The sequence below is a fragment of the Bos indicus genome, chromosome 11 (genome assembly GCF_029378745.1).
Source record: "Bos indicus isolate NIAB-ARS_2022 breed Sahiwal x Tharparkar chromosome 11, NIAB-ARS_B.indTharparkar_mat_pri_1.0, whole genome shotgun sequence".
Taxonomy (NCBI): Eukaryota; Metazoa; Chordata; class Mammalia; order Artiodactyla; family Bovidae; genus Bos; species Bos indicus.
This window is the reverse complement of record NC_091770.1, coordinates 63223527-63241471: the sequence shown is the minus strand read 5'-3', so window position 1 is coordinate 63241471 and position 17945 is coordinate 63223527. Positions and strand designations below refer to the sequence as shown.

General features: G+C 51.6%; 1 protein-coding gene across 10 annotated transcripts in view; it reads right to left on the bottom strand.

Annotated features, from left to right (window-relative positions):
- Positions 1–17945, bottom strand: part of CEP68 (centrosomal protein 68) — a 26970-nt gene extending 9025 nt beyond the window's left edge. For 6 of the 10 annotated variants that reach the window (XR_011569311.1, XR_011569310.1, XM_019970397.2 and 3 more), the window contains exons 1-5: positions 17809–17945; positions 10583–10661; positions 6378–6770; positions 3268–4779; positions 1793–1915 (exon numbers count right to left, since the gene is read on the bottom strand). Coding sequence is in view for 8 of the 10 variants with exons in the window: in XM_019970397.2 (XP_019825956.2) it covers positions 1793–1915; positions 3268–4779; positions 6378–6728 (1986 nt within the window). In the remaining 2 variants the exon portion in view is untranslated. Of the gene's footprint in view, positions 1–1792; positions 1916–3267; positions 4780–4905; positions 6351–6377; positions 6771–10582; positions 10662–17808 lie in introns of those variants that run through there. The other 4 variants (XM_019970399.2, XM_070798884.1, XM_019970403.2 and 1 more) reach the window with 3 other exon arrangements.

Genomic DNA, 17945 nt, shown 5'->3' with positions numbered 1-17945 from the left:
CCTGGTGATACAGTCGTGTGGATGACACAAGCGGGCTAGGCTTCGCTAACCTGCAGTGACTCCCAGCTCAGCTCTCAGCTCTACCCACAAAGCAGGATAGGTGCATGTGACTGGCCTGACACGCAGAGGACAGGAGGAGAATAAAGTGGTGGCAACAGAGCTGCTGTGAGGCGCCTGCTAGGAGGGGAGTGGGGCGGAGGCCTGCTGGAAAGGCCACCCCAGTGGGTCCAAACTCCAAGCAGTGCCCTCTCCATGGTGGTGCTGCCCTGGGCCTCCTGGGAGTGGGCCCTCACGCTCAGCCTTCCTCTCCTCTCTCAAGTGTGCTCTGGGAAAGGAACTCTGGCAACCACTCTCCATTCAGCAGGAAGCAGCATTCCCACGAGGGTAGGGCAGCTGGCCCACCCAGGCAAGGCCTTGCCCCTCAATTTTAGTTGGCTCCAAGTTGGAAAACAAAGGGTCCCCCGTCTTGCCTGGGTGTGGAAAGAGCTCTGAGTTGGGTGGTGTGGCCCTGGCTTGGTCACAAGTAAATCACACACTCTTCTATTCAAAGAACTGTCCCAGAAAACTGGACTAAACCACAAGTTCAGGCCACAAACACTACCTCTGCTCCTCCGGAAGAGGCAACAGAAAGACTGGGTCAACCAGACAGATGCAATGTAAGCCAGCAGGTGGCTCAGTTGATGTGAATATCAGTATCAAGTGATATCAGTATTGACTGATACTTTATCATCCAATTCAGAACACTTCTGAGAATGAAAGAGGGCCTACTGATAACTATGCCAGAACAGCACAAAATGTCACAAAATACACCCGTTACAAAGTTAACCAGGACCCACAAAGAGATCCTTAAAATAACAAAATCTAAAAAGAGGTAACCCCTACCCTTCAAAAGAATACCTTGAGAAGCAAACTGGGTCATATTTTGGTTTAAATACCATCAAAATGCCTTGTGTGTATTCTGGAGTCAGTGCAATTCAGCTCAAATCCTAAAAATACCAGTCAGGGCTGTCCAACAGAGTTTTCTGTGATGATAGAAATGTTCTAAAGGCTCTATTCAATATGGTAGCCACCAGACAAATGTGATGACCAAACACTCGGAATGTGGCCAGAACTGAAAAACTTAATCTTTTAATTTTACTTAATTTCAGTAGTCTTGTGATTTCCTAACAATGCAGATCTCTGTCTATCAATCCCTGAGAATCTGTAAAGTGAAAGTCAGCTGTGTCTGACTCTTTGTGACCCCATGGACTACAGTCCATGGAATTCTCCAGGCCAGAATACTGGAGTGGGTAGCCTTTCCCTTCTCCAGGGGATCTTCCCAACCCAGGGATCGAACCCAGGTCTCCCACATTGCAGGCAGATTCTTTACCAGCTGAGCCACAAGGGAAGCCCAAGAATACCAGAGCAGGTAGCCTGGCCCTTCTCCAAGGAATCTCCCCAACCCAGAAATCGAACTGGAGTCTCTGCATTGCTTTACCAACTGAGCTATCAGGGAAGCCTGAGACATTTGGAAAATCACATTGCAAATAACCCTGAAGTATTCTGGATTGAAGGTAAATAAAATGGACTTTCTTCAAGCTCTACTTGGTCTGGGAAGTAACTCATACATGTTAGTTTTTCAGCATTAAGGATTTGAAAAGAATTAGATTTCCAGTAAGATGTCTGATTAGATTTCAGGTAAAAGTCAATGGATCATGACACTGTGCATCAGTCACCCAAACTTTTACCTTCTAGTCAAGTAATTTACCACCATCTAGTGAGTGAACAGTCAGAAACCAGGACCACTTATTACCCGGTAAAGCTGCAGAGAAGACTTGAGGCCTGTGAGGTTGGATCTGGGTGCAGTGAGGTGGTCAGTAGTGTCTGCAACGTTATACAGCCAGTGGATCAGCTCTTCCAGCTGACAACAAAATGTCTGTGTGGACAAATAAATCGTGTGTCACCCATGGAACCACAGGCTAAAAATATCTGGGGGATCCCAGGCTACAGGCTGCATTCCCCACCAAGGTGTTGTCTCCCCTCTGCTCCTGGTCTGTCCCCACCCGTGACTAGACTTCTGCCAGGGCAACATGGAGGGCTCACCATGGCTCTGTGGCCCCTTGGTCTGTGAAGGGCCAGCCCTGTGTGCAGGGACAGGGCAGGGCACATGGGGGAGAGGGCAGCGGGCAAAGAGCGGCCCAGAAGGGACCTGCCCGACACAGGTCAGTTCCTCAGTCAGCACTGTACTGACTGTAGAACTGCTCCTGGGGAAGATGTGGACATAGAACATGGGACCGTGACCAAGACTGACCTGATCCTACACCTGAAAACAACTGAAGCTGCTTGTCCCTGTGCTGCTCCTTCCCGCCCAGGGAGCCGGGCCCCAGACTCCTGCCAGCCACTCACCAGGGGCTGGGAGCCCAGGCCTGTACCCCACGGCTTCACTCTTCCACATGCTAACACCTGTACCACCTGCTCCACAGTACAAACAAAGTCCACATGACACCACAGGGCAGGCTAAAGCCCTCCTTGAGAGCTAGAAAACTTCCGCGGCGTCGCTCCTGGGGACACAGCCCTCGGCTGGCTGCCCTGCTGCCTGTGGACACATCTGGGCGCTCAGGCGGGAGGCAGGCCCTGGGCTCTCCCAGGGTGTGGACAGCTGCGCGCCTGAACATCCTCATGTGAGGGACTGTACAAGGTCCGGGACATGAATTATTTCATTTAACCCACACAACGACCAAGGAGGCAAAGCTCCACATCCTACCAACAAGCAAACTAAAGAGATGGAGCCAAAACACACAACTACCTGGCGCGGACAACCCTGTTCCATGCAGTAGCAGCTCCACCTCCTTTCTCACACGGTCCACACGAGTCCAGCAAGTCTAGGCAACAGTGTGCCTGACACCCTCCAATCTGCAGCTACAGCACTTTATCAAATTAAAGCTCTGGGCAGTCTTTTGGCCAAGAAAACACTTTTATTGAGCCTGTACTTCCTGAAGGCATCTGAGCACAGGTCCCTCTTGTGCAGAGGGCCTCTTGATCCTCAAGGTCAAGCAGCCTGGGGAGTGGTTAGCAGCACAGGCTCTACTCTCACTGACAGTGAAGGCGCAGGTTACCTAACATCTCGCTGCCTTTTCCTCCAGCGTTGACAAGAGAATGCCAGTCCTCATCAGGACTGGACAGAAGGTGCAGTACGGCGCCTGGCACCTAAGTGCTCAACGTCACCAAGCTTCCTACAAGGTCAGTGGACGGGGGAAGAAGGCAACAGTGCCGAGACGCTGAGTTTACCTGCACGCACTGCACGAGTGACTCTTTCCCCTGCTTGCCGCCCTTCCTGGGAGGCTGCCCTTCAGCATCTGGATCCAACACTGCCGACCAGGAGGCGCGCGTTCTCACCGGTCCGGAGGAGACTCCCAGGGCCTGGCTGCTCACCAGACTGCCCTCTCCGGCAGAGCGCCTTGCATGGACGAAGGAGCGTCGCAAACAGTGCTTCTGGTCCTCAGCACTCCAGGACCCTCTGAGGGTAGCCCCGGAGGGAAGCTGGCTTTGGCTGGAGTCTGACGGGAGCGAAGCTGGCCCATCACTGTCTGACACGTCCAGGGAGCTCTGCCCTTCGGCAGCATCCGTGGACAGGGGCACCAAGGTGGGAATGGAGCCCAAATACGAAATCAAGCTAGAAACCTGTGTCAGCCGAGTGGGTAGGGCCAGATACTCGTCGTCACTTTCCACCTCCTCTTGGGGTTTCCATCCAGACTCCTCGCAGGTGAGGCGCCTGAGGCCCTGGCTGGCCCCCTTCTCCCTCTCCAACCCAGGTGAGGACCACCCTCTGTCCCTTGTCCTCAGGCGTGGAGAACCCAGCTCAAGGTGCCGGCCCACAGGTGGCCAGTCCCTCAGATTCCTCCGGGCTGGCTCTCTGCTCACCCAAGGAGTGGCCCTACCGCTTGGGGCTCTGGGAGTAGAGGCAAAGAGGCTGCAAGATGCTAACCCCACACCACCCTGCTTCTGGGGTACTCCAGAGGGCCCCCGCTTAAGGCTTGGCTCTCTGGGCCCAGAGAATGACAGGGCAGCGGCCTCGGCTGGTGGGCAACTATGGGAGACGTTAGTGGGTGACTTAAGGGTGCTCGCCGGGGAGACAGAGAAGCTATCCAGGTCTATGCCCGAGTCCTGCAGGACGGGCTCAGCCAGCACGTGGCTATCGAGCTGCTTCGGGAGCCGGGGCCCGGGCCTGAGGGGATAGGTGTAGTCCAGCAGATCTTCGTACTCTTTGTTCGGGTTCCAGAGTGGGGAGCGGCGGTCTGGGGAGGGAGGCAGGGAATCAGGCAGCACACAGGCCCAGTACTCGGCCTGGAAGGAGAGACGTCTCCTGCCCAGCCCGGGGGCATCACCTGCTGAGGACACAGGCTGGGGCAACCACTGGAGCCGAGGCCCAGGGCTGACCACTGAGGGCGCTGACGGCGGGACAGCCAGCTCCAAGGAGGAGGAGACCTTGGCGAGGCAGCCACTCCGAGGCTCCGCCTTTTCCTGGGGACCCTGGAGACTGCTGCCTGGGGAAGAGGCGGACATGCTGCAACTGGAAGATGGTGGCGCGGGCGTCCCTGGGCTCACGGCCGACCTCCACCTCGATGGGCACGGGAAGCCCGAGATAGGAGACTGTGGGCAGAGGTCTGGCACCTGCGGCGATTCCATAGGAGACGGGTCATCTTCGGTGTCAGCATCGTGTCCCAAGCAAAGAGCAGCAGCTCTGGGAATGGCGTGAGTCTGAGGTAGCGCCTCCGGGGCAGGAAGCCTGGTCTCCTCCATCTACAGTGACAGGAGGGAGGGAAAAGATCAAACAGGCGAGCCAGACTTCTCTCTTCGGGGACAACTCTGGGGTGGTTTTGGGGACCCAGATGACCCGGAGGAAAGTTCTTGAAAAGAGCCTGCTACCTGGTCCAAGAGTCAGACACAGTGAGGGTGCAGCTGGAGATGGAGATGAGGGGAGCAGACAGTCCTCCCGGAGCTGATCTCCCCAACCCCCACCACCGTTCTTCCCCGGTTCTTCCTGCACAGATGCCTCCTTCGTGAGCCAGCAGAACTCAAATAGCTCTGTCGTGCTGAAGCTGGAACACACTGCCTAACCTCTGAGAAGCGTGCCCTGCGCAAGCAGGACCTCAGCAGTTCCGCTGCTGACAGGACACACATCTGAACCTGGCAGTCAGGCGGCCCACCGGGCCCCACCCGCTCGGCTCACACCCAGCGGTGACTCAATAGTGGCAAAATGAGTCATTCACCCCAGCCTCCTCACTCAGACTTTTAATCAGCTCGATGAAGAGCCCACCCCCAGGGAGGCAGGGTGGCACTAGAGGTTAGGGTGTGGGCTTTGGAACCAGACAGCCCTGAGGCCACCCCTAGCTGCCAGCTCCCAGACTCACTTCTCTCACTTCTGAGCCTCACTTCCCTCGCCTGCAAAGCGGGGGTGGTGACAGGGCCGCCTCCTCAGGCTATGCAGATTAAATGAGCTCCAGGGTGAACAATGAGAGCTCAACCAACAGCAGTGCTGCAACAAGCACCAGACTGACACTCACAAACAACCTATCTCTGTGTTCGCTCACTCAGTCTGACTCAGGTGCCCTGAGCCTCGCAGTGCCCCAGCCCCCTGGCAGGTGGGCCTAGCCTCTGTCTTCTCCCAGGCAGTCATGCTCAGAACTTCCTCATGTCACAGGGCTCTGGGCAGCAGCACGTGGTAGCCAGTGCCACGATGACATGGCACAGATCAAAGCCGTCACCATGAGAGGTCTTGGCAGGCAGACCACCACAGGCTGTCGGAGCTGGGAGGGACAGGTCAATCAGGTAACCTTCCCAACTGTCCTGAGGGCCTGCAAGATCCAGTGGTTTGCCCGAGGTCAGAGACAGTCAGGACTCCCTGCTCCACATGACACCCACTAGGCGAGGCTGCCTGTAGTCAGGGAGGCCCCTGAAATCCTCTTTGCCCAGAGACAGTGCTGCCAGGTCCCCAAGGGCCCAGTGGGATACAGCCCCCAGGAGCCCATGGCCCTGGAACCTTCTTCCCCACGTCTCCCCAGGGGCTCCAGAAAGCCTCCACATCACCAAGTCAAACACAGGACATGGGTCCCCCACCGTGGCTCCCCTGCCTGCCCTCTGGGCAGGATGTCTTGGTCACAGCATCCCCAATCCTCAAAAGGTCACCAGTCATACTCCTGAAGAAGTGGAGATGCTGTGGACAGAGCTATCTGCTGGGCCCACCTGTCCATATGAGCCTGCAGAACAGAAATCAGCACATTCAAGCTACCTAAGCTCCCCTACCTCCCCGCCTCACACGGGTGCTGGGGAAGCTGTAAGATGGTGAGACAATGCTGGAGTGGACTCTCAAAGGACAGCCCCACTACCCTGGTGCCTACCTGACTTCCTGCAGAGGGCAGATCACCAGTCTCCAGGCCAGCAGAAGGCACGCAACCAAAAGCGGGCTTAGACCCACCAGCTGCTGGCTCCCTGCTGGCCCCGCTTGCTGGTGGCTGGCAGGCTCTGGAGGGGCCAGGGCCAACCCCACCATAGCAGGCAGGGCCGGGGAGCCCCTCGGTGCCCTCAACAGGAGAGGCGGGTCCTCCCTCGGCTTCCAGGCGTGGTGGCTGCTCCCCGAGCACAGGCCCTACGGGGATCAGCTCCTGCTCCCCACGGCTCCAGCTCCCACAGGAAGGGGCTTTCGTGTCTGAGGACGCCTCCCCCTCTGCCTTTTCTGCTCCCAGGGCCATTGAGATGTCCCTGGGTCAGGATTCTGCTGAAGCTTCAGCTCCCTACAAGATGGGAAAGGGAGAGACAAAGATAAACTTCCTGCTTCCATGACCAGGAAACCTTTTATTTCTTAATGATTAAGACAAAATTTTTTTGGCCAAAAGAACAAATAAATGATGGCTACTTCCTCAAAGAAGAACAGAGGTGTGGCTTTTCCTCAGCTCGAGACCCTTCCAAAGGGGAAGCAGGAGCTGTTATCCTGTCCTCTGCTGTTATGTGGCCGGAGCCCATCCTATCATACCTGCCCCCAGCAAGGGCAAGGCCAACTGTAAACACCTGCACCCCGAGATGCACCCTGAGACCCAACAGATGCCCAGGAGGGTCAACGCAAGTCCAAACCAGAGTCAAGCTTTGTGCTGTGTGCTAAGTTGCTTCAGTCGTGTCTCTTTTCAACCCCGTACACTGCAGTCACCAGGCTCCTCTAGTCCATGGGATTCTCCAGGCAAGAATACTGAGGTGGGTTGCCATCCCCTCCTCCAGGGGATCTTCCCAACCCAGGAATCAAACCCACATCTATTACGTCTACCTGCACTGGCAGGTGGGTTCTTTACCACTAGTACTGGGAAGCCTGAGTCATGGTTTGCTGCTGCTGCTGCTGCTAAGTCGCTTCAGTCGTGTCCGACTCCTAGCAACCCCATGGACTGCAGCCCACAAGGCCCTCCGTCCATGGGATTTTCCAGGCAAGAGTACTGGAATGGGTTGCCATTGCCTTCTCCGGAGTCATGGTTTGGTCCTGCCTAAAGTCACCCTTGCTGTCTGAGCCATAATATTTAAAAAAACCTAAGAGCATGGCATCCGGTCCCACTTCATGGCAAACAGAAGGGGAAGATGTGGAAGCAGTGACAGATTTTCTCTTCTTGGGCTCTAAGATTGGTGCAGATGGTGACTGTAGCCATGAAATTAGAAGACAATTGCTTTTTGGCAGGAAAGCTATGACAAACCTAGACAGTGTGTAAAAAGGCAAAGACATCACTTTGCTGACGAAGGTCCACATAGTCAAGGCTACAGTCTTTCCAGTAGTCATGTATGGATGTGAGAGCTGGACCATAAAGGCAGAGCCCTGAAGAACTGATGCTTTGAACTATGGTGCTAGAGAAGACTCTTGAGAGTCCCTTGGAAAGCAAGGAGATCAAACCAGTTAATCCTAAAGGAAATCAACCCTGAATATTCATTGGAAGGACTGATGCTGAAGCTCCAATATTTTGGCCAGCTGATGTGAACAGCCGACTCACTGGAAAACACCTGGGAAAGACTAAAGGCAGAAGAACAGGGTGACAGAGGATGAGATGGCTGGATGGCTTCACTGACTCAATGGACATGAACTTGAGCCAACTCCAAGAGATGGTGAGGGGCAGGGAGGCCTGGTGTGCTGCAGTCCTTGGGGTTGCAAAGAGTCGGACACGACTTGGTGACTGAACACACAAGGTCACCTGTCCCTTTGGCCCAGCCCCACGGGGCCAGGGGCCTAGCTGGGGCCCTCCCTGTGCCAGTGCTGCAGCAGTTGCCGTCACCACAGCCCAGCAGCAGGCAAGCGGCTCCAGCCTGGCTCTGACTGCTCTACTTCAGGCTGTGGCTGAGCTCAGGGCTCCCACAGTGCCTGCTCTGCTGGCGAAGGAGAGGCAGTCGGGAAGCCACACCCTGGGCTGTGCAGCAGGTGGGCACTTCTCATTCCAAGGATGGCCAGGGCTACAGCACCAACTGTCCTCCCGCTGACCTGGGTTCCAATTAATGGGTAACTGAGGGAAGCCGTGGAAGTCCGGGTGGATGACAGTGGCAGTGGTCACACGGCATGCACGCATGTGACAACAACAGACAAGTACACAGGGCAGGCAGCAAGGAGGAGGGAACCAGGGTGAGCCCTCGGGGCGAGGGAAGGAACGACTGGGAGCTGGATCTGAGAACAGAGCCATTCCAACAGGAGCTTCACGGACCACAGAGGGGGGACCCTGAGCCTGAGTGTGCAGGCGAGGGCTCTGCTGGGAGCCATGGCCAGATGAGGCTGGAATGAAAGCAGGCAGAACTCCGGGAGGACTGAACAGGGAGGCAAGGGAGTGCAAGCGCCCAGGATCTGGGCAGCTGCCTGGAATGCACTGCCAACCTCAAAGCTAAAACCTAGCCACAAACAGCCTCGTTTCCTCAGAGACAAGAAGGCACTGATGGCAACAGGAGGTGCTGGGGCAGCAGGGAAGCCAGAGCAGGTGGAGGTGGCCACGGAGGGGGCTCATCCTGCTCGGCCCTCACACCGGAAACACCACTGGTGGGGACAGCATGCCCAGAAAACAAGAGTGTTCTGCCCGGCCTGGCTGACTGGCAAGGCTCCAGTCAGCAGCGAGCCAAGAGCAGAACACAGGTCATGTGCACACTTACCACTTCTCATGGCCATCGTGTGCACAGGGACTCATCAGAAGAACGACTGCCTTGAACTGGGTACATGTGGTTCAGATACAGAATACACTGCACATGCAAGTCTCCCTCCCCTACCCCCAGAGGACACAGGGCATGTGGACAGCGCCTGCGCACAGAGCACGGGGCAGGGCAGGGCGGGGGCGCCACGAGGAGACAGAATTAATGAAGCAAGGCACCTTACAAGGAATCAAGGAGTCCAACAGGGGAAGACAAAGCCGCCAATTTTTCATATAAATCAGGCAAAAATATTTACCACTAGATACTTCCACAAAAAACCAGGTAGGTCTAATGAATGCTGTGTGTGTTTCTCATCTCTTGAGTATATGTAGACAAACACAAAAATTTATTTCATCTTCCCCCACTGCCCCCTTTAACACGGAAGTAGTTAACTGTACAGGACACGCTGTTCGGAATCTTGTGTTCTTTTTTTAAATGAAATACCTTGGAGATCTTTCCTTAGCAAGGCACAGTCAGCACCTTCTGTTTTCCGCCCCCACCCAGCACTGTACTCCACTGTAAAGATGCACGCTAGCTTATTCCACCTCCTGGTGGATATTTATGTGATTTCCACCTTTTGCTACTAATGCTGTGATGAACAAGCACGCACGCGTGCGCACACACACACCACTGCACACATACTAGCACACCCACAGTATCAAGAGTCAGAAGAAATGCTGAGGTGAAGGGGACTCACACCGGTACTTTGGGCATCTGGTATACTCCCACCTGTGGCCTGAGAGCATGCAGGTTTCCCACAGCAGGTGGGTCCTTTTATCCTAATTTCACAGAGTGGGGAAACCTTTCAGAGAGTCAAATCCAGGCCTGAGTGACTCCAGAACCCAAGCTCTTTATGAACCAACTGGGGAACAAGGTACAAAACAGACACACAGAGCAGGCTTAGAGAGACTGGTAAGGGACCAAGTCCCACAGGACAGAACCTTCATGGAGCCACATCCTCGCCTAGTGGCTCCTTAAGAAGCGGCAAGAAGACGATGACAGGCAAACTGTTTCCACAATTATAGGAACAAGCGGAGCCCACCAGCTGGAAGAATTAGGGTGAAGGCTGAACCTAATCAGAGGCCCCAATTTCTTGCTCCGTTTCTAGAAATCCTTTCAATGTCCAGAGTCAAGCCATGATGGATGGCTAATCCATATTTACTCTCCTGGTCCCCCTTCACTAAAGCAGGTGGTCTTAATGACAGGGGACTAGAATAAGATGATGCTGGGGCAATAGAGGGGTACAAAGAAATGATCTCTATCTTTGTTTAACAATGTGTTTTTGATCTGTCTTGTCTGGATTTCACTATTCAAAAAGAAGGTATCTCTTCATCCTGGGGATGAGTGATGGGCTAGAATTAAAAGCTCCTCTGGGGATACCGCTAGGTAACTTTCAAGTATAGATACAAACCTGAACTAAGCGAACAGTGTCACCAGAAGTCCTTCAGCAACCAGGAGAGGTCTGAAATTCAGCGATTTTCATTGATTTTCTGAAAAGACAGATCATAGGTGGTTATTTTCTCAGTCTGGATACATAGTCTGTTCATAATCTCACTTATTAATCTGCCTAACAAATCAAGGTGTATTTTCCCTGTGCCACATGAGCTTTTTTTTTTTTTTTAAATGAGAATTAAAACAGATTCATGTGAAAAGAAAAAAGTCTACCATGAGTGTTCAATCCAAATTGTACATAAGTATTACAGAAAACAAAAAAAGGGAGAAATCAACTGGGATAGGGAAAACTCCTTGAAGGAATGACTACTGAAGACCTCAATCATCAGCCAAGCAAATGGATAAAGAGCTCAACTCTGTGGGCAAGTGTCAGGTGGGCATGTTAACATGCCCAGTTGCATGACAGTCCAGCTCTCATTTCCACACAGATTCTAGATTTTACACATCATCGTTTCTTCTCACGCCTCTGAGGATGAGGGTGGAGAAGGGGATTCTGCTTGAATCCTTCCAGTGAGACAAGCTTCCACCTTTCCAGAACACCAAATGGACTGCTCAGATGAAAATGCGCTATGCTGTCAGTAGCGTTAAACAATCTGCTACTCTTTATGGGTCATCCCTGCTCTCTGATCACACACTTTACAGTGTTTTTGGAGGTCAGCAGCTCCTAGGTGGGCAGAGGCCCCAGTCAGCGGCCTTTTCTAACAAGAAAGTGACAAGAAATTGGACTGAGTGACTGGAGGGCTCTGAGCAGACAATGAATTCAAGCCTCCCATCTGAGAAAGATCTGCACGGACCAGTTCAGCCCTGTGCTTGGCCAAGTCAAGAGACTAGCCACTTGAGCTGCAGGATGAGAGAGCAAATCGCCAACATTCAGTAGATCATGGAGAGAGTAAAGGAATTCCAGAAAAACATCTACTTCCACTTCACTGACTACAAAAAAGCCTTTGACTGTGTGGATCACAACGAACTGGGGAAATTCTTTAAGAGATGGGAATACTAGACCACTTACCTGCCTCCTGAGATACCTGTATGCAGGTCAAGAAACAACAGTTACAAGCAGACATGAACAACAGACCAGTTCAAAATTGGGAAAGGAGTTTGACAAAACTATAGATTGTTACCCTGTTTATTTAACTTATATGCAGAGTACATCATGTGAAATGCAAGGCTGGATAAATCACAGACTGGAATCAAGATTGCCAGGAGAAATATCAATAACTTCAGATATGCAGATGATACCACTATAATGGCAGAAAGTGAAGAGGAATAAAGACCTCTTGATGAAAGTCAAAAAAGGGAGTGAAAAAGCTGGTTTAAAATTCAACATTCAAAAAACTAAGATCATGGCATCCAGTCCCATCACTTCATGGCTAATAGAAGGGGAAAAAGTAGAAGCAGTGACAGACTATATTTTCTTGGGTTCCAAAATCACTGCGGACAGTGATTGAGGCCATTATAATTAAAAGACGCTTGCTCCTTGGAAGGAAACCTAAGACAATCCTAGACAGCATATTAAACATCAGAAACATCACTGTGCCGACAAAGCTCAGTATAATCAAAGCTAATGGTTTCCAGGAGTCATGTATGGATGTGATAGACCATAAAGAAGGTTGAGCACCAAAGAACTGATACTTTTGAACTGTGGTGTTGAAGACGACTCTTGAGAGTCCTGTGGACTGCAGGGAGATCAAATCAGTCATCCTGAAGGAAATCAACCCTGAATATTCACTGGAAGGACTGATGCTGAAACTCCAACACTTTGGCCACCTGATGCGAGGAGCTGACTCTTTGGAAGACTCTGATGCTGGGAAAGACTGAAGGCAAAAGGAGAAGCAGGTGGCAGAGGATGAGATAGATAGCATCAACCAACTCAATGGACATGAGTTTGGGCAAACTCCGGGAGAGGGACCACGTGGAGTTTGGTATTAAAATTCTGTCAGTTTCCAGGACCCGCAGAGACAATATGACCTACCAGATGAAATTAGGAATGATGGAGGCTTGGCTTACTCTTGCCCTACGGTAAAGATATGCTCACATATCATGTATGGGGTCACACTAACTGGTTAAGTCTGGACATCTGACCCTTCCTGGTACTGGCCGCACACTCCTTGTGCAGCCCTGTCACAGTTGCCAGGACTTCCTCCCACTCACGCCTGTCCAGGATGGAGAACAGAGAACTTGGAAGTCCGCATGTGGGTGGAAAGGGGGGGAAGTTGAGGGGGGCTGGCTATGTCCTTAACTAAACCATTCAAATGTACAAATGCTCAACTTAGGGGGCAATCCTCCTCTGATCAGGATTTTCTAAATCACAAGCTCACAAACCATCTGATTTACAGCAACTCTGCCCAGGAAGCCAGGTTCTGCCTGGGACCCATCTCTGTACCTGGGTGCGCAGAAGGCACCTCTACCAGCCACGGAGACCAGGTGCTGCCTGAGCCAGCCCTACCAGTTCAGGGGCTAAAGCCCTTAAGCTCCGAGCTGTTTCTGTAGGAGCCCATAGGTGTAAGTGGTCAATGAATGCCATGCACTGAATTCTGAGGTGGCAGAATCAGGCCGGAGAAGCAGACAAAGAAGGTCTCCGTGCTGCCCTTTCTCTAGGAACATGAATCTTCACTCGAGGAAGAAAGGGGGGCGGTGGGGTGGACCCAGCACTGTCAGTTTTGCTGGAAGGCTTCTGGGGGAACTAGATGGATGGCAGAAAGGGGCTCAAAGGCAGAAGCCAGTCCAGGCATGCGAGGCAGTATGAAAGCAGGTGAAGACGTGTGTGGGGAGGCCAACAAGAGGGGCAGTCACGAGAGGAGAGGCCCAGGCCGGCCTCAGAGTGGGGTGGCTGCCAGGAACGCTGTGCAGGAGGCTTGAGACTGGGAGGCCCACGGCTCAAAGCCACCCCCTTCCACCTGCTCCTTCCCTGGTTGCGCAAGCCCTGCAGCCCTTCGAGGCCTGAGCTCCTATTACCATGTGATCGTATGTGAAGCACATCTTACTACTGCACTATTTTTGTTGCCTTTGTTCATGACAAGAACTGTTAACATGAGAACGTATAATATCTTTTATGCAGCCAGCTTAATAAAGAAGTTAAAAAAAAAAATCAACCAAAACTGTGCTCTCTGTGACTGGGGCCACAGAGAACCTCACAGCAAGGCCAACCTTTTAACTTGTCACGAGAGGTCTTTAGATGGCCTTTAAGGAGATGCACTGCCACATCTACAAGGATCTTAACTGAGCTTCCAGCCACCCCTCCCCCCACCCCAAGCTCTCGGGCCTCCTTGGCAGCAGATTATTGCCATCCAACGAAGCTCAAAGTATGAGGATGATGGGGACTGAACATATCCATTAAGTGGACCCTCTGTTCCCACCTAAGTCTTCCCTGTAGCTCAAATGGTAAAGAATCTGCCTGCAACGCCAGAGACCTGGGTTCGATCCCTGGGTCGGGAAGATACTGTGGAGAAGGGAATGGCAACCCACTACAGTATTCTTACCAGGAGAATCCCATGGACAGAGGAGCCTGGCGGATATAGACCATGGGGTTTGCAAAGAGTTGGACATCAAGGAGTAGCTAACACTATTCTGTTCCCAACAGAGAGCAAGGTCAAAAAACCATCTGCCCCATAACACAAATCATTCCTACTGTCTAAAGAAGCTGGCCCTGGAGCATATGGGTGCAGCTCCACAGGCCACTGCTTTTACTGTACTAACAGTTTTCTATGAGTCCGTCGGGCCACAAGATGTGAAGCCTGATTAAGAAACTGACTGATACTCGGGAGGTGCCATTAAGAACGTTTCTCTTTGGAGAAGAATTCTCAGGTCTCTGTAACAGACACTATGATTTCACTGAGTAGCCAGTTTACTCTTTACTTTATATAGGTACCGGCAAAACTGAGTTAAAAAAAATTCTCCTCTTTGCTCTTGCTGCTTGGAAGCTCAGAAGCAAATCAGTAGTCTCATGCAAGTAAAATCCAGAGGCCAAAGAGGCATTCAACTTTGGTATTTTTCACCTGATCTGTCTCAATCACTTTTCTTAAAAATCTTGTTACACTGGGAAAGATTACTCAATTTTTGGAACAAAATAGAGGAGTGTTAAAAACAGAATTTTTTTTTTTTTTAAAAGCTCTAAATCCAACACTTCATCAAATGCCAGAAGAAAACAAAGCCTGTTTACCAGTACGTCTAAAAATCAAATGTAGATCCTTATGTTAGTATCTTTCTACTCAAAGTGTTGTCCATGGAAAAGCAGCACCTGCATCACCTCAGAGCTTGCTGGGAATGCAGATTCTCAGGCACCACCCCAGAGCTCTGGAATCAGAATCTGCATCTTAGCAAGCTTTCCAGGTGGTTGGTAGGCATAGTAATGTTTCAGAACCACCAAGTTAGTAAGCTTATTTCAGCATCCTGAAAGGGAAATACAATGGCTTTCCAACCATTCATCAAGCACCCACTTTATGCAAGGCAGACAAAAGTAGGAAATTTACGGTCCCTGTCCTTAAGGTCCGGAGAAGGCAATGGCACCCCACTCCAGTACTCTTGCCTGGAAAATCCCATGGATGGAGAAGCCTGGTGGGCTGCAGTCCATGGGGTCGCTAAGAGTCGGACATGACTGAGCGACTTCACTTTCACTTGCATGCACTGGAGAAGGAAATGGCAACCCACTCCAGTGTTCTTGCCTGGAGAATCCCAGGAACAGGGGGAGCCTTGGTAGGCTCCCGTCTATGGGGTCTCATAGAGTCGGACATGACTGAAGCAACTTAGCAGCAGCAGCAGCAGTCCTTAAGGTCCTTCCAATAGGACACTAGGAAAAGCTTATACCTGTGGCAGGTTTCTTAATGGTTAATGACAGGATGTCACAACTGGAGGGCATCTTCAGAAAGAATGGTATTTCCTAAAAAGGATTCCAGATTCATATAGCTACACTAAAAGCACAATCAGAGACCAGAATTCTCCTGTGATCCTTATAAGTGAGAGGAGACAAGGTCTTTGTTTTGGAGATTCCAAGTAATTTAAGAGAAACTGACATACCAAGGGGACCTACAGCTGGCAGGAAATAGACAGCCTGTTTCCTGTGACCAGAAAGTGGTACAGGAAAATCCGGAAGTGAGGCAACCTCCCCCTACGGGGTGCATCTGCCACCTCAATGTCTAGCAAATAGATTCAGAGCTACTAGAAGACTTTTTCCAGTGTTCACAATGTTTGTGAACAACTTTCAAGACAGGAAGGAGTTTTTTCATGAAAACAGATTTAAGTTAAAAGGAGAGACAACATCTCAAGTCCACTTCTATCTGAACCAACTTTGTCAGCCACATCAGCCTCCCTCTCCTCTGCTTTTATATGACCATTTCAGTAACAAACCACATGAAAAGTTCATCAAATATTACTGCAATACTTGACCAAATTGTTATTTGGCACTCCATCAATCTCCAGTGGGTGACGGTACTTTAAATGCATAAACAGTAATCTTCCTTGGAATACTTTTACAGTGGGGGGGGGGGGCGGGGGGAAATCTTGAATGGCTTAAGGAATATTTTTAAAATCAAGGAACAGATAAGGACCAAAAGGCAGACAGAACCTGAGGGTTAAATACTATATAGATGTTTAGTATTAGTGAATCTGCTCAAATATGTTTATTTTTATCCTAACAAGTGTGAACACCTAAGGAACATTTTCCTTGTGCCAGGGAACTATGCCAAGCATTTTTATTTCAACATTTTATTTAATCCTCAGAAATCATGAAGTAGGTACTATTGTCACTCCCATTTAACTGAGCAAACTGAGGCATGAAGAAGTTACCTAACTTATGCAAAGTTATTAACAAGGTTGAGCTAAAGTCATGGGATTTGACTTGAAAGCCACAGCTCAACTGCTTTCCTCACCTGTACAAATAGCTGGCCCAACATGTTAATAGAATTAAAATTTTTGTCGACTTTTGGCTACACTACTGAGTTTTTGCTTTCTTTTGGCTTCCTTCAGCCACTGAGTGTCTTCTGTGTTCCAAGCACTGTCCTAGGGGCTGGGGAAACCACAATATAGTGTGATGTATAAAGACAGAGGCTACAGAAGGCAGACCAAAGGAGGGAGTGATTATTAGTTGAGGGGTAAGGAAAGACCTTTAAAAAGCTTTCCAGAAGAGGTGAAACCTGAGTTATTTCCTCTTTTCTGCAGCAGGAGACTCAGAACTGATTGACCCAGGTGGTGGAAGGAACAAGAATGAGAAGGGATGACCTCTACCTTTTTTTTTTTTTCAATTTTTTAATCGAAGGATAATTGCTTTACAGCATTTTGTTGTTACCTCAACCTCTTAATCAAGCCTTGTACCGTTGATTCTTGACCCAAAACACTGTGTTATGCATTATGTTAACAACAACCTTCACATCCTAGATCTAGGAACATAAGGGTTTTTATGAATGTCATCTATCTTCGTGTCCGCCCTCCCCATCCTCCTCCAGTAAACTCCCAGTGAGGTCCAAATCTGCGGTGGCACTGGCTGGTTTCCGTTCATTTTTATTACAAACAATACACCGAACCCAACCCAATAATTATAAAGGGCCTGGACAGGTTTTGGACTTGTGCCCCTGGGCTGAGAACCATTCTAGTGATGACAGTTGGAAAGGGTGGCCTTTCCAGGCAAAACATGTGAGACGAATTGCATTTTCTCCTCGGCAGCGGGGCTGCCGCATTCTAAGCGACCAGAAGGCATCGTTCGTCTCCATCTTAATAGCCGGAATGACCCTGAGCGGGTGAGAGAGTCTCTAAGGCAGCCCGGATCCAGGAGCAGCTCGAGCCCCTAACTCCCGGAGCACCTGGGCAGGGCGAGCGCGCAGGGTAATAAACAAGACACGCCCGAGGCGAGGCCGCGGAGGAGAGTCAGTCCTCTGAAGCCGGGGCAGCGACGCGGCGCAGCTGCTCGGACGGGAGGATGCCCGGACACGCTCGCTCCCGCGGCCCGATTTCGCCGCGCTCAGGCTTTTCCAAAGACGGCCTCCCGCCTCCGCGCCCCGACTCCCGGCAGCTACTCTCACCCGCCGTTCCGCCTGCAAAATGGAGGCTCAGGCACGAGGCGCCCCCGGCCCCTTAAAGCCTCGGCGCCCTTAGGGGAAGGGGACGCAAGGCCCCGCGGCCCGCCCCCGCAGAGCGAGGGGGCCGGGCCGCAGCCCCCCGAGCTCCGCGCCTGTGCACCAGCCGGTCGCTACCTACCGCGTCCGGAACCCTTCGGACTCCCCGAATGAGCCGGCGGCGTCAGCAGTCGCATGCGGCAGCTACGAAGACGGAGTCCCAGGTGGACACAGAGGCCCTCCCGCCGGAGTCCTGAACGCCTGGGGCGGGACCGAGCG